The 24963-nt window shown below is 40.3% G+C and overlaps 1 protein-coding gene across 1 annotated transcript; it reads right to left on the reverse strand.

Annotated features, from left to right (window-relative positions):
* Nucleotides 1-11046: 11046 nt before the first annotated feature.
* Nucleotides 11047-18876, reverse strand: LOC128399167 (vomeronasal type-2 receptor 26-like). Its single transcript, XM_053360415.1, has 6 exons — nucleotides 18677-18876; nucleotides 16734-17025; nucleotides 14933-15796; nucleotides 13597-13824; nucleotides 13048-13174; nucleotides 11047-11948 (listed from the first exon to the last, which is right to left on the reverse strand). The coding sequence occupies exons 1-6, from the start codon at nucleotides 18874-18876 to the stop codon at nucleotides 11047-11049; spliced, it is 2613 nt and encodes an 870-aa protein (XP_053216390.1).
* Between the last annotated feature and the right edge of the window lie 6087 nt (nucleotides 18877-24963).

Genomic DNA, 24963 nt, shown 5'->3' on the forward strand with positions numbered 1-24963 from the left:
TGAAATTTGCAAGGTTTGATGTCCAAACCTTCAACCAACCCAGGCATCTTGGCTAGCGCTTGCCAAGAGAGGTGACAAAATCTGCGATGTGCATCGTGAATGCATCCTGCATGAAGAACCTTGTTAGTTTGTGCAACACAACAAGTATCAGCATTAGACATAGCAACACCATTGTCATCATAAGTTAGACAGAACAAACCATCCAACAACTTTGCATGCCACATGTCCTCTTTGCCTTTTCTGATGACACAGATAGTCTTCTTGAAGGATACCTCAAAACCACGCCCAGTCAGCTGTGGTACACTTATCAAATTGTCCACAGCTCCTGGAACAAAAAGAACATTGCTAATGGTCGTATTCAGACTTGCAAGTTTCACAGTTCCAACTCCTGTAGCTTGCAAAGTCCTTCCATCAGCCAGCTGGACCTCTCCATCTTGAGGTGTGAAGGAGATGAACAGATGGCGGTCTTTGGTGAGATGGCGCGTGGCCGCAGAATCCACAATAAACCTGGCCTTCCCCTTCGAAGCAGATTTGCTGGCAAACAAAACCTTGTTTTCCACCAGCGTGGGCTTTTGCAGCTTGCCCCCCTGCTCCTGGCCATCAGACGTGCCTTTAGCCTTTGGTGAAGCTGTGCCAGCGAACAAAGCTTTGTTTTTCCCTGGCCTTCCACTCCCCTTCTGCTTCGGGCCATCTGCAGGCTTTTTCCTTTGTTTATTTCCAGTCTTTCGACAAAACTTCTGAGTATGACCTTGGTTCCCACAGTTCCAGCACTTCACAGCTGCCAACGCTTTGGCTCCCCCTGGAGGCTGGAATGCTGTCCCACATTGCTCCCCCTGAAGCGCACAAGCCGATTCAGCTGCATTTCTCCTGTCGTATTCATTTTGCAAAGTCGCCAAGACCTTTGTAGCAGTGAGGTCTTGCGCAGGGAGGGTCGCCAGCTGACTTGACACGGCATGATAGCTTTCATCCAGGGAGTCCAGGATGAGAATTGCAAACAGTGACTCAGGCATATTGAAACCTCTCTGAGTCAATTCCTGTCGGAGATGCTGCAAATGTAAAACGTGGGCTCTAAGGTCTTCCCCTGGCTCCAAACGCTTCCTGTGCAGCTTTCTGAAATAAAGCAACACAGACCCAGCCTCTTGTCGGAGATGACAGGCTCTAAGCCCGTCCCACATCTCACGGGCACTGGCCTTGCCAGCCAGGGTGATTAACTCTTCAGGAGCTACTGAGAGCAAAATTATCCCCATGGCTCTCGAGTCCTGTGCCCTCCATTCATCTGTCACAGGGGCTGGGGGGTCCTCAGAAATAGTATTCCACACACCAAGCCTTCTCATCTGGCCCTCACAGTACCTTGCCCAGGTCTGATAGTTGTGGCCATTTAGCTTAAGTGGACACGGAGCAGCTTCAGAGGATTGTAAAAGATCCATCTCAGCTATTTGCTTCAGCCGGGAGCCTTTATGCCTTCAAAGACTCCTTATCTTGGCTCCTCATAAATCACGATGCCTCCTTGGCTCGGCTCCCAGGCCAATTAGGCCAGCCGGACATCAAAAGAGGCTGCCGCGGCAACAGAAAAGCCTCTGCTTTCGCTTTTCCCACACATACCTCAGCAGTCTGTCGCAGTCTTACTCTCCTGCAAGTGCCGTGAATCTGGGCCCATAACCTGTTGTTGGGATACTGCCAGGGAGATAAAGTCCATCTTGGCCCCCAAGCTCGGTGCCGGACGTCAAAAGCTCTCCCGTAGTCAGGCAATATCAGCAATTCAGCGACACTAAGCCTCAGGCTTAGTGCACACTATATCAGCAGAATTCACACAGCAGGAAGTTGCACAAGCAGAGAGCAGAACATGCATATTTACAGTTTATTAGGCATTGGTCAGAACAAAGAAAAGCATGACCGTCTGCTCCGACTGCTCAGCCAAAACAGGCAAAAACGAAACGAACTTACAACATAAACATCCTGTGAGACAGGAACTTACGCAGGCTGTTATACAAACATCCTGCTCCCTTTTAAGGTGGAACGGAAATATCCTAACAAGTTGCTCAGAAACTTGTAGTTTAATGCCAAATATATGTACACAGAATGGCTCTTTATCATGATGGCTATATTACCACCAGCGGTGATAGGAGTGTGAATACTGGGAAATAACAGAGGGAGAGTTCTGCTGTACTCAGGTCCTCCTCATGAGTTTTCCATGGGAACCTTGTTGGCTACTGTGTGAAGAGCATGCTAGACCATAGAAGCCTCTGGATTTTCTTATGTTTTCATTATTTGTATCCACATAAATTAGTGGATAAGGGTTTGGGGATTATGCCTGAGTAAGTAAGTGCAGGATTGAGCATAGAAATGTATGCATGCTTTATCAAGGAAGAAACGAAGAACTAGCCAAGGTCTCACAAGCTTGCCCGGATAACTGATCACTTTCAAATTTACTCAGCTAAGACAATAATTTGATTTAGTCTCTTTGATGAAAGGGCTGGAGTAGCACATTACCTACCTGTCTGGTGGGCAAACTTCCCTTCAGAGCATGGGGCACAATCATAGCAGCAGAATTTTTCTCCTTCCTTCCTTTTCTTCTGATTGCCAGGATGGCAGGGTTCATTACACAAAGAAATAGGAAGGACCTATCCATAAACAGAATTTACAATGGGAGAAGATAGCAAAAAAAAGGTGGTTTCCCCCCCTTCCAATTTGCTGATTTTCAAACAACTAGCACTGAACGAACACTGTTTTAAAGATGAGAGCAGGAGTATAGAGATGTTTTGCATTTAAAGGCTGTAACTAGATTATGAAAATTATTGGTAGGACAGACTTAATTTCATGCCAGTCATTCTCTATGTGGTGTTTCTTAGATGTTGGTGGGTTCCAACTACCTTCAAATAGTCTAAAATAGTGATTGGCAAATATTTCAATTTCAAGTTCTAGCACTTTTTCCAGTCTTAATTTCAGTCTCTAAATTTGCATTATATAAAAAAACAACCCAACCCTCATATTGCAAATTAATCAACATTTGATTTAGTTTTTTATTTTATTTATTCATAAGGTTTATATGGGGACGCGGGTGGCGCTGTGGGTTAAAGCCTCAGCGCCTAGTGCTTGCCGATTGAAAGGTCGGCGGTTCGAATCCCCGTGGCGGGGTGTGCTCCTGTCGCTCGGTCCCAGCGCCTGCCAACCTAGCAGTTCGAAAGCACCCTCGGGTGCAAGTAGATAAATAGGGACCGCTTACCAGCGGGAAGGTAAACAGCATTCCGTGTGCTGCGCTGGCTTGCCAGATGCAGCTTGTCACGCTGGCCATGTGATCCGGAAGTGCCTGCGGACAGCGCTGGCTCCCGGCCTATAGAGTGAGATGAGCGCACAACCCTAGAGTCTGTCAAGACTGGCCCATACGGGCAGGGGTACCTTTACCTTTACCTTTAAGGTTTATACATCACTTGATTGTTTAAAAACACACCTCAAATCAGTTTACAAAAAGAAATAAGAAAATCTAGAACCAATATCTTAAAGCATACAAAAACTTCAGCTGTGTAAGGGCTATATGCTGTAGAAAATGTATAACACCCCTATTTATCCTGAAATAAATGCAGGAAAGGTGTTTATACAGATTAAAATTTAAAGCAGTTTGAGTGCAGATTTTTTTCCTAATATGCAGATTTTATGTATATTTTTTTGTCTAATATGCACATTTTTGCTAAACAATTGCTCTGAATGTATGCATTTTTGTACACATTACTTTTCCGGATAACTCAAATTCATTAACTTTGGTTTTAAATGAAAATTGAACCAATTTTTATCCACCCTTAGTCCCAAACAACATGACCAAAGGTCAGGGAAGTTGGAAGCTGGAGCTCATCAAAGTCACCTGGAAGTAGTTTTAGGAAGATTCTCATACAGCCTTTTAAAATACAATGGTGGATAGCAAAGAAGCTTTATGACATCCAAATGAATATCTCAGAAGCCACACCTGGTTAAAACCTCTGGGCCACACAATGATGTCCTCATCAATGATGAACTCTTTTTCTCCAAGGCCACCAGGACTGACCCTTCCAACTTTCACTCTTTGGAAGGAATTGTTGGGAAATATGACTATGTTAGTGATGTCAAAGTCACCTCCCATTTCTGTTTCTCCATTCAATGTGATAGTTTCTCCAGCTGAGTTGTTAAATGAAACGTCATTGAGAGAGAGGTGGAGCTAATTGAATGTGACAAATAAACAAGAGAGGATTGAGGGAAGGGAAAGAACTGGAGGGGCATGTAATCTCTTTTCATATATATATATATATATATATATATATATATATATATATATATTCATTTTTTAATTTTGGGGGGGAAACAGAATGAAAAGGAGAAAGAGGAAAAGTCACCTTCTTCATCTCATGACACTTTTACCAACTTTTTCCTTTATTAATACTATTTACAGAGTTTCATCTAATCATGACCAAGTACTAGCATTAAACTACATTTAATGTATGAGTAATTAACGCATTGGAGATGATGTAAATTATTTTAATTCTTTAGCTCAAAGAGGAAATGTGAACCGATAAAATATTGTCAGCAAGTTAGTTATGCAACTCCACTCCATCAGTTATTCGTGAATCAGAAAACTGGATGTAGGTGGCATCTACACACATATAAAAAACCATTTCAAAAATGCTTCTAAAATCTATTGTCACATTGTATATTGCACTTAAAACACACTTGAAGGTTTTATTTTTGAGCTGTATAGCTGTCTGTAGTCTCCACTAGAGCTGATACACTGCTTAAATTAAAATATTTTGTTGTAGTGATACTACCTGCCACGGCTGCAGATCTTGAAGTTCAAATCTTCCCCTTCTCAGCATGACTCTGGGTTTGGTTCTACTTGAGTAAATGGCATGCAAAGCATTAGCCACGGCATAGACCGCATTATAGATACTGTAGCTGTGGCCAGACATGAGCAGGTCAAACTGAGGACCAGGAAGACTCTCCAACTTCTCTTCCCCAGTACATTTTCCAGTGAGGTTTGTTGGACCTAGAAAACTTGCAAATGAACAGTCAAATGCTTGTTCCCAGAAATCTTTAACAAATCCATCTCCCTTGGCCCAATAAGGCTTTCCTTTCTGAAGAAATTCTTTGAATGCTAGAACATCTTCTGAGTGAATTGCAAAAGAAATCGCCCCATGGAATAACTGAAGACCCCAACCCCTTTGAAAGCCTGTTAATATTAAATCAATCTGGCTTGTCATGACCCACACCATTTTAAATGGTGTGTTTCTCCGATTTGCAGAATCATGCAGAATTGTAATGGTTCTCAGCCATGCAATTGTCATAGATTCTCCATAGATGATAGAGACATTGGCTTTGTCATCTGTGAAATCTATATAATTACTTGAGAATATGTCAATAACTGTATCCAAATCATCCAAATTGGGTGCCTGTGGGATTCTTTGTATGAAGGCTGAACAGATTCCATTTTGGGAAAACAATGGCTCCATGGTCTGCAAGAAATGTTCTCCACTATCATCATCCACAACAAAGAGCCCAACCCACGTCCATCCAAAATGGTTAAACAAGCTGATAATCCCCTTGTACAGATGGGCTTCATTTGGCACCATGTGGTATAAAAAGTGGACATGACCTATGTCATTCTTCTTTGGTGGAAAGGAGCCATAGGTGAGCTAAAAGAAAATATACAGATATTTATTGTCAAATAATGTATATATGATAGATGTACTATTTGCATTGTGATTTGTGATGAACACTGCCTAGTTCCTTTTTTATTTAAAAAAGTGAGGTTTCTAAATATTTAAATGAATGAATATGTGGATGGTATATAAATATTTTGAGGCTATCAAAGTATATAAAATTATGCATGGCATAGATAAGGTAGATAAAATAATGCTTTTCCACCTCCCTCACAACACTTCAAATCTAGGACAGAGAATGTAGCTGGATGTTCAAAGATTTAGGATAGGCAATGCTTGTTCTTTACACAGCACATGGTCAAACTACAGAATTTGTTTCAACAAGAGGGAGTGATGGCTGCAAATAGTGTGGCTTTAAAGCAGTTGAAAGATAACTGTTACATGACTGTTAGCCATGACATTTTTTTTCTCTGTCACTTCCTGAAGCACAAAATCACAGTGAGAATGGAATTGCTTTTGGAAAATTTTCAACACCCTATTCCGAGATCCTACCTGTGCAATCTTGAAGAGACCTAAAATGTCTGCCATAAGGGAAGAGGTCTCAGAGCCAAGACCTCCAATGACAGCTATGAGTTTTTTCTGACTGTCACATCTGTAGTTGAGGACAAATTTATGCGATTTGAAGAGCAGATCTAGAGTGGTTCGATAGGTCATCATGGCATCATAGTAGCTGTCGTAGATGTGGAATCCAAGTGTAGCATTAGGCAAGATCATGGGATTTTCATTGATCTCATTTATGGCAAATGCCAAGGCAAGCGCATGCTGGTAGAATTTTGTCACAATACTGCCAAAAGATTTATTTTACTATTTTAAAAGAGAATCATACAATTGATTAACTTTTTATACCTCTGTAGGTAATAACCGAGGGTATGATAATAGTAGTTGAATATGTTTCTGAATTCTGACCTTAGTCCTATGCAGAGTAGTTTGATAGTTTATCTCTAGTGATGTCTGACACTTTTGCATTTGAAGATTTCCTTTTCCTTATCCTTATCCCTCCCCCTCACTCCTCAGTGGCTCTAATGCATGCAAATAGGTGCAAGGGGTGCCTAAATCTGTCACCCACACTTTCCAAAATAGAAACCACTGTTACAACAGAGTCCATTTGTATGTTAATTTTAGTGGAACGTGCAAGTCCTTGCTGATACTCTGTCACTCCTCTCAATTTTTGTATGTGTATGATTAGAGCAGGCTCAAACAATAGAAAAGGGGGAGTAAAAGTCTTACGCTGAGATCTCAAACAGCTTCTGAGAAGGGTGTTCGTGAAAGAAAACTTCTTGGGAAGCATAAATTATCTGAGAAGTCATCCCACCAATGAAGAGGCCACCTGGTTGGAACCACTCATTTGGAACAGGGAAGGGATCAATCATGGAGCACATGCTAGCATATATGCCATATGTCATTGAAGGCAAGAGGTATATCACTACCAACCCCAGCATTCTTGCAGAAAAGGTTGACTCTAAGATACATCTTTACTTTATCTAGTCACTTTCTTCATCTTCATCACTTAAAGAGGCTAAATTGGATGGTGTGCACCTCTGCTAAAGTACTCTGGTATGTTACATGCCTTGAATAGGTGAGAGTGGCAATGTTCCTGTTTTAAGTCTGGCTACTATGAATAAAAAGGTGAAATTAACAGAGCCCAGCCTGCCTCTTGCCTCCACTCCCAGCTCTTACTTTGACTGGGATTACTTATAGCTACTTTTTGGCTTCCCTGTTCATTGTTGTTGTTCTTCTCTCATGGAAAACCTTGGGAGCATTGGGCAACTTGATTTGAATAATTACAAAATGAGAAAATTACTCCTTCTGAGCCTGGTAATTTTTTTTTTGTAACAAACATGTTGGTTATCTTCTTCCCAGATTCAACCAAAAGTTCCTTCTCTCCTCCCTGCTGGATGTGAAGTAGCAGGTTGACATTCCAAAAGTAGTAGTAGTAGTAGTAGTAATAATATTTATATCCCGCCCTCCCTGGCAAGGCTGGGCTCAGGGCAGCTAACATCAAAATATATAATACATTAAAACATTAAGTCAAACGATCAATTAAAATACAGCTTAAAATTAGATTAAAATCAAAATAAAATAATAATAATAAATTTACCAAGAGGAAAGTTGGGGCCTAAGATGAAGACACCAGTTTGATTGGGCACATCATGTTCTGTCCAATGCTGCAGTTTCACTTGAACAACAGAGTTCCACCAGTACAATTGAATTTCCCACCTTCAACATTCATTCCTTCAGTGCCCAATCACAGAGGGTTGGCTCCAACCCATAAAATGGGGATAAATCCTGAAATGGTCAGTACACACCACCATTAACACCAGTGAGAAAGTGAGTCAAAGTCCTAATACCAGGTAATTTAATGGAGTCCATGGGAGAACAGTTCCCAGAGTTCTCTTCTTCCCTGTAACCCTCCAATGAGCCCATCACATAAAGGTTTGATTATCTCACAATCCTCTGGAAACATACATGTGAATGCAAACATAAAGGAGCAATGGACCTGTAGTCATCTGAACTGGGTCCAACCAATTAGCCAAGCCAAATCCCACCAGCAAGCTGGAAGACTTCTGCTCAGGGCTGGGATCAGAGGTCAGCATTACTAGCAGCAAGTCAGGATTTGCTGTGGCTCCTCTTGTTAGTGCCATCTGGCTGTCATGGTGCTGAATGCCTGAGGAAGTATAATTGTGCTATTACAGGGGCCCCCAAACACTACAAGTGGCCCTACTTTCCCCTTCCTAGAAATGATTGCTTTCTCTGATGTTTTGATTCTCAGGAAGCATTTTGATCCCATCTTCATGCTGTCCTTTCTTAGGACAAACAATTTATGCAAAGCCAGGAGTACTCTCAAATCCTTCTCAATGTCTCCCACCCACCACAGATCTGTGGCAGCGCTTACAGAGTCACTTTGAGATCCAGACCATCCACCCCTCTGCTGCACCATCTTTCTTGCCAAAATTCATTGCACTGGGTGCCTCTTCACCATGTGTGTTAAACTTTAGACTTATTTTATTTTTCTACCTATCAGTTTGGTTTTTTGAAGACATATGTGGGATGTTGCTTCTCCGTTTTAACTTGTTTCCCACTCTTAGTTGTTGTTTTCCCTATTGTTGGTTTCTTTGCCCACTACAGTGTCTTCTCACAGATGGTTTTGACTCAGTCAGATTCAGTATTGAAGAAACCTGGAGAATCCCATAAACTGAACTGAATCATCACCAGGTTTGATATTAGTGGCTTTGCAATGTACTGAGTCAAGCGGCAACCTGGCAAAGGCCTGAAATGGCTCCTGTATTATTATGATATTCATTCTGGATACAGTAATTCCTCTGCAGTCCAGGGGCATTTCACAGTTTCTAAGAGTGGCTCCAACTTCTGTCTTCACATGAACAACCTCAAAGCAGAATACACATCAGTGTACTGCTGGAAAAGATATGCAGTGAGACAGATCCCGTTAGATCTCAGACAAAAACATTTCGCTGCATGATTTTTGGCAAAAATTCTAAAGAAGTGCCACCAGAGAACCAGAAAATCATAAGACAGAAACTGCTGAACCAAGAAAAAAATTATCCACACTCAACATTGGCCAGTGACTGCTTTAGGGTTTCCTAATGATTCTCAACCAGACTCCTTTAATACACAATATTTTAAATTCTGTTCCTAATGGGGGAAAATATTAAATCAAAACACATCTCATTATTTCTTTCTTTTTGTCCTTACATTGTGTTTCCCTTCTTACTTCAAAATGAACTATGTATGCTTTGATTACAGTAATTTCCCTCAGTAACTGAGAAGCTCATGTCCACACTGGTTGCAAACCAACCTGGTGTTTAAGAAAGTAAGGACTCCTATTGGTTCATCTAACAGAATATTGGGCTCATCCACACTTCCACTTGCTCCATGCCTAGAAAACACAGGCCTGAGTGGTTTTCCACTTGAAGTCCATTTTCTAGGCAAAGGTTTGAGTGGTTTTCCTCTTGTCCCACTTCTTTCCCAGGGAAAGTCTGCTCTTTAGTACTAAATTGGAGCAAATATCAACCTGGAGAAAGCCCAAATTGCTCTTTGCTTCAACTGCATGTTAAAGAGCAGCTTTACTCTGGGGGAGGGGAAAAGAAGTGGGACAAGAGGAAGTGTGGATAAGTCCTCTGTCTACACTAACTGGCTGTGGAACTCAAGGGTTTCAGGTTCAGGTCTCTCCCAGCCCTAGCTGGAGAAACTGGGGATTGAACCTGGGACCTTTTACAAGCAAAATAAATGTTGCTTCCCAGACTTGTTCCCTATCAACAGAAAACCGCCTTTTATTAGGGACATATGCAAATATTGAACCTGTTTCCTTTATAAAGCACTCACTGTCAAAATTGAGAACACTCAGGCAATTCTACAGACTTCTAAAGTGTCAAGATTATTATATGATCAGTGAGCTCTTTTCTTGAGCATAGCATGAAAATATTCTCTTGGTATCAATGGGCTGTCCTTTTGGTGGTGTTAGAAGGTATGTATTCCTCTCCACATCCCATAGGCTGAGAACTTTTAAAACATTGGCTTATGTTTTGAATTTCCAACAATTTTCAAATCACAATAACATAAATGGATGGAAATGACATTTCTATTCCCTGCATCTTCTTTCTTTCTTCATGCAGTTGCCCAGCTTCAAGTTGTTATAATCCAGTCCATGGCTATGGTGAAGCAACCTGGAGAATCTGCCCAACTGACATGCACCATGGACATTGCTGACCAGTGGTGGATGTCTTGGCTTAGGCAGGAACCTGGGAAGACCCCTGAGTGGCTGATCAGCTATTGGAAACCATCTGTGACAAACTACTATTCTCCCAACATCCAAGGTCGCTTTACAGTCTCAAAGGATGGCAATAATTTCTACATGCAAATGAAAAACCTGAAGCCAGAAGACACTGCCATGTATTACTGTACGAGGAGAGAGACCCACTGTGAGTAACCCTAAAGCAAAAAGGTCCTGGAATTGTAGGAGCCATCTTCTCATTTTGTCCACCAGGAGGCTTCAGTGGAACTACTTAGCATAATAATGCTTATCAGTTGTATGGAACATTTCAGCCGTTCACTTCTCCTATTCATGCATCTCATATGTTGATTTGTATATTATATCATATCTCATATATTACCAGAGGCAGTATCACTTCAGCATGGCTTTTCAGACCCACTATTTACATTTCATGGAATCATAGAATGGCAGAGTTGGAAGGGACACCAAGCGTCATTTAGTAAAACCCACATAATTCCTGTTATTTTTTTAAGGTGAAGCAAGTAATGCTTAATTTCATTTCAGTCATAGATAGATAAATAGATAGATAGGCAGTGTTTTAAAAAATTACAAAACTAAATAAGAAATAAATGTGTTTCACTTCATTTTCCTTATAAGCTGTTCCTTCTTGTTCAACTCAGGCCTTAACAGAATAATGTAGCATTTAGGGGAAAATATGCAACCCAGGAGCCCAGCACTGGAAGATAATATAGAGAAGATCTCCACAGCTACCATGTCTTTTCCTTTGGTGCCCAGGTAAGTTGGAACAAAGGAAACCCAAACACTGCAAAAGAGCAGCATGCTGAAGGTGATAAACTTGGCTTCATTAAAACTGTCAGGTAGTTTACGGACTAGGAATGCCACAATGAAGCTGATGATTGCCAAGAGGCCCATATAGCCCAAGACAGTGTAGAAAATGGCAACTGACCCTTCATTACATTGCACAATGACCTTTTGAGATACCGAATACTTATCTAAATCAGGGAATGGGGGCGTGCTTAAGAGCCACGCAATGCAAAGACTTGCTTGAATAAGAGAACAAGAAAGTAAAATTGAATAGGCCTGTTTTTTCCCCACCCACTTCCTCACCCTAGATCCAGGTTTTGTGGCTATAAACGCTAGAAAAACCATGGCAGTTTTGGCCAAAACACAAGAAACAGCCACAGAGAAGATGATGCCAAAAGCTGGTTGTCGGAGGAGGCAGCTTGCTTTCCCAGGTTGTCCAATGAATAGCAATGAAGAGAGGAAGCAGAGCAGAAGGGAAATGAGGAGAATGTATGTGAGGTCCCGGTTGTTAGCTTTGACAATGGGGGTATCTTTGTGCTTAATAAAAATTTGTAACACAGAAGCTGTGATGAGAGAAAAAGAAACAGCAACTGAGGCTAAACAAATCCCTAAAGGTTCTTCATAGGAAAGAAATGTTATAGTTTTGGGGAGGCATTGAGTTTGGTCACTGCTTGGATACTGATCTTCTGGGCATTTGAAACAGTCAGTCATATCTGGAAAAAAAGAAATAAGGCCCATATCAGTCCCTCTTTCTGTTTGCTTGCTTGCAGACAATCGTTGCATGAAAATAGTCCATTACACGTATGCCACTTATGTGTATGGAAGGAATGTCAAGCATTTCTGCTGTGTTTAAACTCATATAAATTCTGCATTGAGCTATCCTAAAATATATAAGCAGCTGAAACACATTAGTTCAATGACTGCTGTTTCCAAGTGGGTATGCCAAGAAGTGCTGCTTGATTTGTAATGTGAAAGTGTAATCCTATTTGTATTTACTCATAAGTTAAAGCTTACATAAGGAATTTCAATACAGACAAATATACGGTTCTATACTTAGGCAGGAATAAACAGATGGACAAATATAAGAGGGGGGACACATGTGAAAAGGATCAAGGGGGTCTTAGTAGACCACAAGCTTAACATGAGTCAACAGTGTGATGCAGCAGTAAAAAACCCCTAATGCTATTCTAGGCTTCATCAACAGACGTATATTGTCCAGATCAAGAGAAGGAATGGTGCCACTCTATTTTGCCTTAGTTAGACAACACCTGGAATGCTGTATCCAGTTCTAATTGCCATAATTTAAGAAGGACGTTGACAAGCAGGAATGTGTGCAGAGGAGGGTGACCAAGATGATCAAGGTCCTGGGAACCAAGTGCCTTATGAGGAAGGGTTAAAAGAATCTGGTATTTTTCGACTAGAGAAGGTCTGAGAAATGATAATATAGTCATCTTCAAATCTCTCAAGGGCTATCACAAGGAAGATGGAGCAAGCTTGTTTTCTACAGCTCCAGTAGGTTGGACCAGAAGCAACTGATTCAAATTACAGCAAAATAAATTCCAACTAAACTTCCTGACAGTAAACTGCTCAACAGTGGAACAAACTACTTCAGAAGCTCGTGACCCCTCCTTCAGTTTAGAAGTTTTGGTTCAAGTACTATGATTTATTTATTTTTAAGTGAATTCCGTTTTTGCCTTCAAATGCAAACTGAATCAAATATCCCCTCCATCCCTACTTCCAAACTTAATCAGCTCATAAAAGAATTTGAATTAGGCCGCTATGGTGAAAGTGTTGCAGGTATATGTCGCCTACCCATCTGGTTTGAAATCTTGCCTTCTGGGCAAAAAACACAATCGTAGCAGCAAAAAAACCGCACTTCCTTCTTTTTCTTCTGATAACCAGGCTGACAATGTTCGTTACACACAGAGATGGGAAGTACCTGTCCATAAATGAGAGATTAGGGAAGGACAAGCTGGAAATAATATTGCTCAGTTTCTGATGCTCAGATTAGTAACTGGAGTATTCAGAATATGGCCACTGAAATAGTGATGGCCAATTGCTAGACCATGACCTATGCTTCAAAACTGGGGACAATTGCTAGGCCATGATCTATGCTTCAAAACTGGGAGCAAGGCTATGGAGATATTTGGCATCTAAACGCTATATCTATTTGATTTTAGCAGATGGCAAATATTTGTAGTAGGTAGAAAATATTAGAGCAGTGTTCCCCAGCTTGAGGAAGACTCTCTCACATTCTGATAAGGCATAGATGTAAGCAGCTAAGAAAAGAATCACCAATACCCCATTGGTCCATTTGTAGAGCAGAGTTGACCCCCACTAAGGATATCCAATTATTCACACCTGATTAAAACTACTGTGCCACTCAATCTGGTCTTCGTAAATGATGAATTCTTTTCCTTCATGGCCATCAGGACCCACTCTTCCAATTTTCACTCTCTGGAAGGACTTATTTGGAAATGTGACTATGTTGTTAATGTCAAATCCACCTCCCATTTCCCTTTTAGCATCAAAAGAGATTGTTTCTCCCACTGAGTTATTAAAAGATATATCATGAAGAAATGGAAATAACTAATGGAGAGACAAACAGAAAAATAAAGGGGTCAAAAGGATGCCTGCAGTCCAACTAAGAGCAAGTATAGCACCAAGCTATAGTTAACATATGCTATTATTAACTTATTAATACCTACTATGGAAGGGTGCTTATTGAAATTACTGGATTTGGCCGAGATGGCAAAGTTGACGTGTTTAATTAGAGAAAATTCATTGTTCATATATATTAATGATTAGATACCCATTTCAGACTTTTTGCACAAAAGGGAAAATGAATTTGTGAATTCTGGGTTTGAAGACTGGAAAAAAGGTTGGTTTATGGAAAATAGAAGAGTTGGACATTATTTTGGGAAATGTGTTTTGCATAAGTCTATATATAGCTGATAGATGGATAATCGGAAGGCTTTCCTTTTCTTCCTTCCTTTCTTTTCTCTTTGAGATTTTATGCTAAAAATACTTGGTACTTGATGTCAAGTTTTACATATTGTCTTTTCTGTTTTTCAAGCTTTAATGAAAAAACTTTCCATTTGAAAAAAATAAGCTATGCTTATTACATGGTAAATGGAGAGTTTGTTTTGCATTGTAGATGACTTAAAAGGTAAAGGTACCCCTGCCCGTACGGGCCAGTCTTGACAGACTCTGGGGTTGTGCGCCCACCTCACTCTATAGGCCGGGGGCCAGCGCTGTCCGCAGACACTTCCGGGTCACGTGGCCAGCGTGACAAGCTGCATCTGGCGAGCCAGTGCAGCACACGGAACGCCGTTTACCTTCCCGCTGGTAAGCGGTCCCTATTTATCTACTTGCACCCGAGGGTGCTTTTGAACTGCTAGGTTGGCAGGCACTGGGACCAGACGACGGGAGCGCACCCCGCCGCGGGGATTCGAACCGCCGACCTTTCGATCAGCAAGCCCTAGGCGCTGAGGCTTTTACCCACAGCGCCACCCGCGTCCGTAGATGACTTAAATTCATTTAATTCTTCAGATCTAAGAGGCAACGTGAACCCACAAAATAGTACTAATTATTCAGGTATGCAACTCAATCCCATCAGCTATTTGTGGATGAGAAAACTGCTTCTGGTCAGACCTAGAAATAATAGGTTTAAATTACATCGGTATGGAAACATTACCAGCCATGGCTTCAGATCCTGAAGTTCAACTCTTTTCCTAGTCACCATTACTGGGTGCCTCATTGTAGCTGTGTAAATGCCATGCAGAGCATGAGCAACAGCATGAACTGCATTATAGATACTGTAGCTGTGGCCAGACATATGCATTTCAAACAGAGGTGTAGGCAGACTCTCCAATTTCTCTTCCCCAGTACATGCTCCAGTGTCATTTGTAGATTCTTCAGGATTTGAAAATGAACAGTCAAATGCTTGCTCCCAGATGTCTTTAAGAAATTCATCTTCTTCTGCCCAGTGAGGCTTGACTGTCTGAACAAATTCCTTGAATCCTAGAACCTCATTTGAGTGAATTGTAAAGGCAATTGCACCATGGAACACCTGAAGGTCCCCCGCATTCCTCTGAAGGCCTGTTAATATGAAGTCAACCTGGCTTGTGGTGATCCACACCTTTTTAATTGCATCCCACCTCTTTTCAAGTTCTCCTATAAAAATAATGGTTCTCAGCCATACAAGTGTCATAGAGTCTCCATAGATGATCCGTGCATTGACTTTGTCATCTCTTAAATTTATGAAGATTCTGTCGATTATCTCACCAAGACTGCTATAATCATCAAAACGGGCTATTTGTTTAATTTTTTTGGTGAAAGCTAAACAGATTCCATGCTGGGAAAACAATGATTCCAGTTTCTGGGCGAAAAAATCTGCACTGCTATCATCTGGAGCAAAGAGCCCCACCCAGGTCCACTGAAAATGCTTAAGCAAGCTGACAAGCCCTGTGTACTGAAGAACTTCATTTGGGACCATGTGGTAAAAAGAATGGACTCTACTAGTATCACTCTCCTCGGAAGGGAAGGAGCCATAGGTGAGCTAAAAGAAAATGTACAGGTAGTTATTGCTGGAGTAAAGGTAGTAAAAATGCAGCTAAGAAGCTCAAATCATATATATGACTGACACCCTCCTTTGGAAATTAAACTAATGTCCAGACATTAACATTCAGGAATTTTACCTGCATAAACTTATATTTATAGATGAATTAAAATATAATATGTACAGTCACATGCTTCTCCAAGCATTGGTTCACAGTCCATTCTTCTAATTTCCAAACAATTGTTTTTTCCTCTCTTTCCAGAATTCATCACTTTCAGCCTCTGTATCTCAAGTAAACCAAGCCTAAAGACTTTCCATAGATGACAAATGTGGAAGGTTTTTTTGTTTTGTTTTTTTACATATGAATTGTATGTAAGTGTACTATGGTGCTATACTGATAATTTAATGTACCTGTACGCTATCAATATTCGTATTTGTGGGAAAATTTGGGTTATGGCTGAACAAACGCCACTCTGCAGAATCAACAGTCCTATATTGTTCAATAAATATCATCCACCACTATTGTTCTCAGGAAAGGGCCTAGCTTGCATCCAACCAAAATACTTCAAGAGCTGTTAGTCACAATGTGTTGATGAGATTCATGGACCACCATTTGGAAAATGCAAAGAACTGTATCATAATCCTTTAGTGGTAATGAAGTATACGTTAGCTTTTCTTTCTAAAATGTGCAGATATAGGATATGAAGATTGCCAGCATTCTCTCTCCGCATGTGCCTCTTTATTCAACCATTATTTATTGAATTATTTCATTGGTTCAGTGACAGCTGCCACCATGTACATTTCTTGTGGAATTTTCTCAAGGCCTGGTAATGCAACTGGAGTATACCCCCCTTCCTGGGACACATAATCACAATGACTATGACAAGGGAAGAGAGCAGTTTGTGAGAATCCACAACACTCCATTCACAGCTCCTACCTGTGGAATCTTGAAGAGACCTAAAATGTCTTCCATATGGGAAGAGGTATCAATGTCACGTCCACCAATGACAGCTATGAGGTTTTTCTGTGTGTCACAATGATAGTTGAGGACAAATCTGTGTGATTTGAAGAGAATATCTAGAGTTGTCCGATAGGTCAGTCTTCCATCATAGTAGCTGTCATAGATATGGAATCCAAGTGTGACATTGGGCAAAATCTTGGAACTTTTGTTGATCTCCTTGACAGCAAATGCCAGGGAAAGGATGTCCTGGTAGAATTTTATCAGCACTCTGGCAACAGAATTGACATTATTATTTTGAATTATGCAATTCATAAAGTTTTGAAACTACAATTTTTGCAATTGCTGTATGTAAATTGTTTAGGTTTAAAGACTATCCTTTTACACATTAATGGTTTTTCTGAGCCAATAAATGCCTCCTCAGTCCATTGCTAGTTCTACTCATTAACCCTGCAAAAGCTTAATACTGTAGAAAGTGGATCAAAGTGGATCAATCTGAAATACTATTGAGCGTTCTGGACCCTTCACAAATTCCTTTTTGTAAGCATGCAAAATTGTAATGGCTTTAGTTCCTCCCCCCTTTTTTATTCTGGAGCTTTCCTGCACTTTTGCACATTTTTTGAAACCTTCTATTGTTGGGTTTTAACATTTTACTTTCATTTTGCTTATTTCCCCCAATACCTTTCCTGTTGACTCTAAGCCAGAACTATTTGATACATCAGTGCATGCATACATAAATCTTTCACTCTGCTTTCCAATATAGAAAGGTCTCCCAGAAGAACCAACTCTTTTTTTTCTTTACATTTAGTAGAATGTGTAAGGCTTATATGAGAAAGTAGGTTTCCCAGTACAGAAACATCAAAGGAAAAATGTATGAAAAGTTAGAATGCCTGTGTTGTGGACAAGCGTCTGAAGGTTTCTCAAGGTGCTTTCTCTCGTCACACTGAACCACTTCTATCAACATTTTTTGTGTGATCATGTTTTACTCAGGAAAAGCAAAAGAAAAAAAAAAAACCTTACAGAAAAACATTAAGCAGGGTTCTGTGTTTGTTTTTCTAAAGAGAATGGAACACAAGAAAGAAATTCCACCTAAACATTAGGAAGAACTTCCTGAAAGTAAGAGCTGTTTGACAGTGGAATTTGCTGCCAAGGAGTGTGGTGGAGTCTCCTTCTTTGGAGGTCTTTAAGCAGAGGCTTGAAAACCATATGTCAGGAGTGCTCTGATGGTGTTTCCTGCTTGGCAGGGGGTTGGACTCGATGGCCTTGTGGTCTCTTCCAACTCTATGATTCTATGAAATTTCATGGAAAACATAAGGGATCTAAGAAGATTTCTTCAGGAATTTGAAAAGGACAAAGGTTAGGTCAAGTCTACAGACCCTTTCCTTGAACATCATCATACATCAATAAACTGTAATTGGAGTGTGTGATAATAATAATAATAATAATAATAATAATAATAATAATAATTTATTTATACCCCAACCTTCCGGGTTTAAAAACCGGGATCAGGGCTGCTAACAGCAAATATAAAACATTGATTAAAATGCAACTTAAAAACAGCATAAAACAGCATAAAATACAACATAAAATGCAGCATCAATATCAATAAAATTCAAAAATTTCGGGGTCATTTGGGGAATGAAAAAAACCCAGTCAGTAGACATCAAATGATCACCAGGGTTAACTGGCCAAGTTGGTACTACTAGGGCCAGCAAGGAGACCATGGAAGAATTTAAATGTGGGGTCCCAGAAAGGGTTTCTTCATAGAAAAGGGGAAAGGGAATACAGGATCAGGCTAATTCAAATTGAAGGCCAGGCAGAATAGCTCTTTCTTACAGTGCCTGCAGAAGGAGATTAAGGAGATCAAGGAAAACAGCAAGATGGAGCCGGAAATAGGGGGTGAGATGGGGAGTTTTCCTTACTCTGGAAAGTTATATAACTCTTCCGAAGGATGTTCTCTGAAATCAGGTTTTGTAAAATGATACAGGATCTGAGAAGCAACCCCACCAATGAGGATGCCACCTTGCTGGTACCACTCATGTGGAACAGGGAGGGGATCAATCATGGGACACAGACCAGTATCTAATTCACATGTCTTTAGAAAGAGAAGATATACCACCATTCTAGATGCAAGCTGTCTTTTGTTCATTCAAAGAAACAGCCTGACTTAAACAGCCTGAACTGGGTGGTCACCAACTACAGCAAGCAGCAAGCGAGATAGTGATGCAAGTCACTGAAAAGCAATGCTCCTAATTTAAGTCTGGCTAATAATATCAATAAAGGGGAAACTGATAGAGGTAAAACTGACAGAGTCCAGACTGCAGTTTGCTCCTATTCCCAGTTCTTACATACACTGGGGGTTATTTATACCTACTTCAAGCTTGCATTTTCATGGCTAGCTTGAGTCTTCTGGAAAACATCTGCAGCTGTGAAAGATTGACAAAATTATATTAATTATAATGTTTGCAGAGGGAGATAATTACTTCTTGAGAGTTTGGGCTCCAGCTTAAGCAGGAAAGTTTGAAACAAACATATAAGTTATTGTGCATGTGTATTGCAAGATATGAGAGGCTGCCAGCTCTGCAGGCAAAGGGTGTTATAACTGGGGTCCTGAGCCCCACAGAATGAATGTAGTTGGTCAAGGGAGCCGTAGAATCAAAAAGTTTGAAAGCCTCTGCCCTATACAAATTATTTAGGAACCTTCACCACTTCTGACTAAGCTAGGTTTTACTCCCTGTGCAATATTTATGAAGCTCATGGACCTTATCTTTAAAGTGTTTGCAAGTAAACTTACCAAATGTGTTGTCTCTTCCCTATTCTGGGTTAAGAGGGAAACTTTGGAAAGCAGCTTGTTGACATTTTGGAAGGGCATATTTTGAAGATCTAATGGTCTATATCCCCAAATCCCAAATATATTGAGCAATAAGTTCAATACAGCAGTATTCACACTTAACAGACACTATTTTTTTAAAAAAATATTTTTATTAATCTAACATACAAATTATAAAATGTACCACAGAACTTATCACTTTTTGGACTTCCATCAGCACCTCTGATGATCCACCGTTTTAACCACTTCTTATGCATTTCTTAACTTTATATTGCCTTTACATCTCTTAACAAATCATCTTCCCCTTGTCCATTTTTACAATACTTCTAATAATACTCCTCACAAAACTTCTTGCAACCCTACAAACGTTGTCTGTTCTTCACAATTACTTTTCAAATAGTCCGTAAATTTACTCCAGTCTTCTGTGAATTTCTGGTCTTGCCGGTTTCGAATCCTTCCTGTTAGTTTATCTAATTCTGCATAGTCCATTAACAACAGACACTAATATTTAGGCATTTTCTTTATTATTTATTTGTTTAATAAAATGTGTGTACTGCTTGAAACCTCAAAGCGGTTTACAAAAAAAATAAAGCAATAGAATTATCACTAAAAAAAAAATACAACTATAATTTAAAACATACAGAAAGTTAAAGCAATACTAGAATTCTGCAGCAAATTAAAATGCATACAAACTTTCTAAACATCTGGGTGGGCCTGTTCAAATAAGAATATCTTCAGCAAGCAGGCACCTACCTGGAATTATTATTAATAATAATTTTAATGATCTTATTATTTATACCCCACCCATCTGGCTGGGCTTCCCCAGCCACTCTGGGGAAGCTCTAAAAGGCAGGGAGCTCCAAAGTGTTGGTGCCGACACCCTAAATGATTGAGTTATTACAGATATATCAGATCTACCAATTGAAGGGGTAAATTGGGCACATAGAGAATCACAGAGTTGGAAGGGTCCCTAAGAGTCATCTAGTTCAACCCCCTGCTGTCAGGGAACTGCCATCGGCGCAGAGGCGAGAGGTAGAGGGGGAATTGTGTTACAGGGAGCCTCCAAAAATCTTGCGAAGTAGTTTCTCTTCCGGCAAGGAGAAAACCCCCACCTCCAGTGGAGAAGAGGTGCAAGGGGGAGAGGATGCTAGAGAGAGCCTTAACACCGGGCCTGAGCAAGCCGGAGAGGAGGGCAGCACACCCTTGCCATCCCCGGTCATGCACAGTAGCTTGAGGTGCAGGGAGGGCCAGAAAAGGCTCGGGGTAATGAAACTTTAATGTTGGAGGAGGTACAAAAACAGACCGCTCCTGGATTCTGCTGATTGAGCCAGACATGAACTTATGACGCTCTTCACTGTAAATAGTTTGCACCAATAATAAAGCCTGTAAAAGACAGGTCAGAGTCCTGCCTGGTTACTCTCGAGCAACCACCCCACCCGTTGACACCTGCAGTGCAGGACTCTCAACTAAGGTATACATAACAGTTCCAACCGCTGCTTAAAAACCTTAAAGGAACAAGAACCCGCAACCTCCCAAGGGAGTCTCTTCCACTGTCAAACAGGAAGAATGTTCTTCCTGAAGTTTAGTCAAAATCTCTTTTCTTGAAACCATTGCCTTGGCTCCTACCCTCCAGAGCAGGAGAAAATAAGCTTGCTCCATCTTCCAAGTCACAGCCCTTAAAATAGTTGAAGATGGCCATCATATCTCCTCTTAGTCTCCTCATTTTCAGGGATGCTGTTTGACAACAGGGTGGTCAGTGGACCAGCAGCATCCCCAATCTGTCTTTTGGCCCAACACCAAGTGCAAAACGTCTAAGCCCATCCCATTTTCTTCTAAAAAGCTATTGAACAGTAAGACAATACAAGGTCAGGACAATGTATGGAATCATTTCTGTCCAGAGATACTATAATGAATACAGTGGTACCTTGGGTTAAGTACTTAATTCGTTCCGGAGGTCTGTTCTTAACCTGAAACTGTTCTTAGCTAATGGGGCCTCCTGCTGCCACCGCACACCGGAGCATGATTTCTGTTCTCATCCTGAAGCAAAGTTCTTAACCTGAAGCACTATTTCTGGATTAGCGGAGCCTGTCACCTGAAGCGTATGTAACCTGAAGCATATGTAACCAGAGGTACCACTGTAAATTAAAACATAAATATATTTTAAGTCATTTTCCTTACTAGTTGGTCCCTGCTGTTCAATTCAGGCCGTAATATAATAATGTAGCATTTTGGGGAAAAGATGCAAGCCAGTAACCCAGCACTGGAGGCCAAAATAGAGAAGATCTCCACAGCCACCATGCATTTTCCTCTTGTGCTCAGGTATGTTGGAACAAAGGACAACCACACACTGCAAAACAACAACATACTGAATGTAATGAACTTGGCTTCATTAAAACTGTCGGGTAGCTTGCGGGCTAGGAATGCCACAAGGAAGCTGATGATGGCTAAGAAGCCCATGTATCCCAGAACGCAGTAAAACATGGCGGCAGACCCTTCATTACATTTCACAATGATTTCTTCAGTTGCTGCATGCATGTCTAAATCAGGATACGGGGGAGAGGTTGCCAACCACACAGTACATGTGCTTGCTTGAATAAAAGAGCAGGAAAAGACAATCCCATTAGTCAGATGTTTCCCCACCCACTTCGTCATGCTGGACCCTGGTTTGATGGCCATGAAAGCTACTACCACTGTGACAGTTTTTGCCAACACACAAGAAACAGCCACAGAGAAGATGATGCCAAAAGTGGGTTGGGGAAGAAAGAAGGTCACTTTCTCAGGTTGTCCAAGGGATAACAATGAAGAGAGGAAGCAGAGCAGAAGGGAGACGGGGAGAGTGTAGGTGAGGTCACGGTTGTTAGCTTTGACAATGGGGGTATCTTTGTGCTTAATAAAAATTCCTAGTATGAAGGCTGTGACCAGGGAAAAAGAAACAGCAATTGAGACTAAGCTGAACCCTAAAGGTTCTTCATGGGAGAGAAAGCTCATTGTTTTGGATATACATCCATTTTTGTCCTTGCTGGGGTATTGATCCCTTGGGCAACTGAAGCAGTCAGACATATCTAGAAAATAGAAATTAGATCCTTTTCAGTGTTGATTTCTTTTATTATTATTCTTTATTTATTTTTATTTTTTTATTTATACAACAAGAAAAAAAGAGAAAAAAACACAAATACCAAATTGCACACAAATTACAAAAATAACCATAGACACATAATTTTCTTAGCAAACAGTAAAACATCTATTGGTCTTGACACTACAGACCCAACCTCCCGTCTATTCCATATTTCAAATTCATATTTCTTTTTGCCAATACACACTTTTAACATAATTTAGTGTTGATTTCAATTGACTTTTGGATATTTATCGCTTTACCTCTTGTCCAGCACTTGTTGATACTTCTACATGCTGGTCCTAGCTATGCTTGTGGCATTTTTAATTTTTTTGTCCATTATGTTTAGGTTTATTATCACCATATCACTGTGGTATTTATGTTAGTTGTGTTTAAAGTACATACCTTTGTTTTTAAGCTGTCTTAAAGCATGATACTACTCTAGTTTCCCTACAGATTCTCTACAGGTAAGTAATATTTGATGTGAGAGTTTAATGTTGTATACAGTTGGGGGAGAAGAGAGAGGTAGGGAGAGAAGGGTTGGTGGTAAACTTACATCTTTTTTACATAGTATATGTGTGAGGTTTGAGGATCAGGTAAGCTTTGTGACCTGCTTAGGCATTTTCAGGTTGATGGGCTTATGTCTGGGTTTGCAGTTTAGGATTATAGGACGGAGTATGATGTAAGCCAACTCAAGGCTGCTTACAAATAAAAATTAGAACCAATAAAAACATGCAAAGCCGCCTGAGCCTATTCCAGAGTCCAAATAAATAAATAAATAAATAAATACACACACCCAAATCCCAGACATTTTCTTTAAAATGTTAAAAATGCCCCCCCAAATGGGCCTGTTGGCCCCCCAAAAGAAAACATGTCTGCAATTTCTCAGACGTATGGCAACCTTAAATGATGAGGGTTTTTTCTGGGTGTCACACTTGTAGTTAGGGGTCAATCCTAAAAAGATTTGAAGAGCATGTCTAGAGTTGTATGATAGATGCATTCAGCTTCATAATAGCTGTTATAGATGTGGGACATGAGAGTGATATTTGACAAGATATTTGAGTTCTCATTTATCTTGTTCATAGCAATCACTACACTGCAAATAAATTTAGCCTTTCAGAAGAAATTCTTCCAGTGCTTGAAACCAGCACACCAAAAAGCAGTAATTTGCAGCTGCAAGTGATTTGAAATGCAATTATATCTTCCAGTTTCTGGTTAAGAATTTTGAGCTAAGAAACAACTCCAACCCATCAGAAGACTGTATGCTACAAACACTATATATGCTTTTTTTTTAGTGATGTCTTCATGCATCAAATAAAGCATACTGTCTACTTGAAAACGTCTGCCACAATAATTTGATAGACCTGCTTATTAGTAAATCATTAAATTTGCATGAGAAGAGGACTATTCTCTGATGACTGAGCTAATGACTATGAACTGATGAACTAATAGACATCTCCCACTTTGACCCAGTTTTAAGTAAACAAACTGCATTCTGTGATGCTTGTCTCTTCCAGTGCTTTATGGAACACAGAGCATTTCAGCATTAATTTAGAACCAGCAGAGCTTCAAAAATTAATCTCTTCAATTTTAGCTGAGATTGACATCATTTTATTTAATGTCTGCCTGCTGATGTGAGTAAAGTGGAATTGTTAGAAATGATACTAACAGAGCTCTATAAGCCTTTTGCCCTACTCCCAGCTTGACTGCACCAGGAAACAATTATGGATTGTTCAGCACTACCTTCTTGAAATCCTCCAGAGTCTTGTCCACAGTGAAAACAATTTTTGTGTTTTGGATATTTGCAAGGAAAACAATTGCTTCTTTTGAGATAAGCAATGACACTTTTGGAATGAAACATGTTTGGTTTTTAAGGAAAAAAAGTTCTACCCATATGTCTCAACTACATTCTAGTCAGATTAGGTGCTTAAGAATTTAGGGTTGAGAATCTAGAATGGGGACTCAGCTACAAAAGTAAAAAAAGAAGTTTTGAATGCATTATAAACATGCAACACCAGGTGGTAACAAAGAGAAAAATATATATGCGATTTTTAGATAGCATTTCCCCCTTTTATTATAACACTTAAATTTCTGACTTATTCAGAGCATCCGCCCCACTCCCTGTGTAGATCTACCCTGGGTGTTGCTAACTGTGATGCTCCAGTTATTGCTGGACTATGACTCAGTAATTCCTGAACATTATCCATGATGGTGCAACTAATGGTTGGAGACTTATTATCTCATTTAGTCCAGTGTATTGCCTGCCT

This window comes from Podarcis raffonei, chromosome 13, assembly GCF_027172205.1.
Source record: "Podarcis raffonei isolate rPodRaf1 chromosome 13, rPodRaf1.pri, whole genome shotgun sequence".
NCBI classification, from domain to species: Eukaryota; Metazoa; Chordata; class Lepidosauria; order Squamata; family Lacertidae; genus Podarcis; species Podarcis raffonei.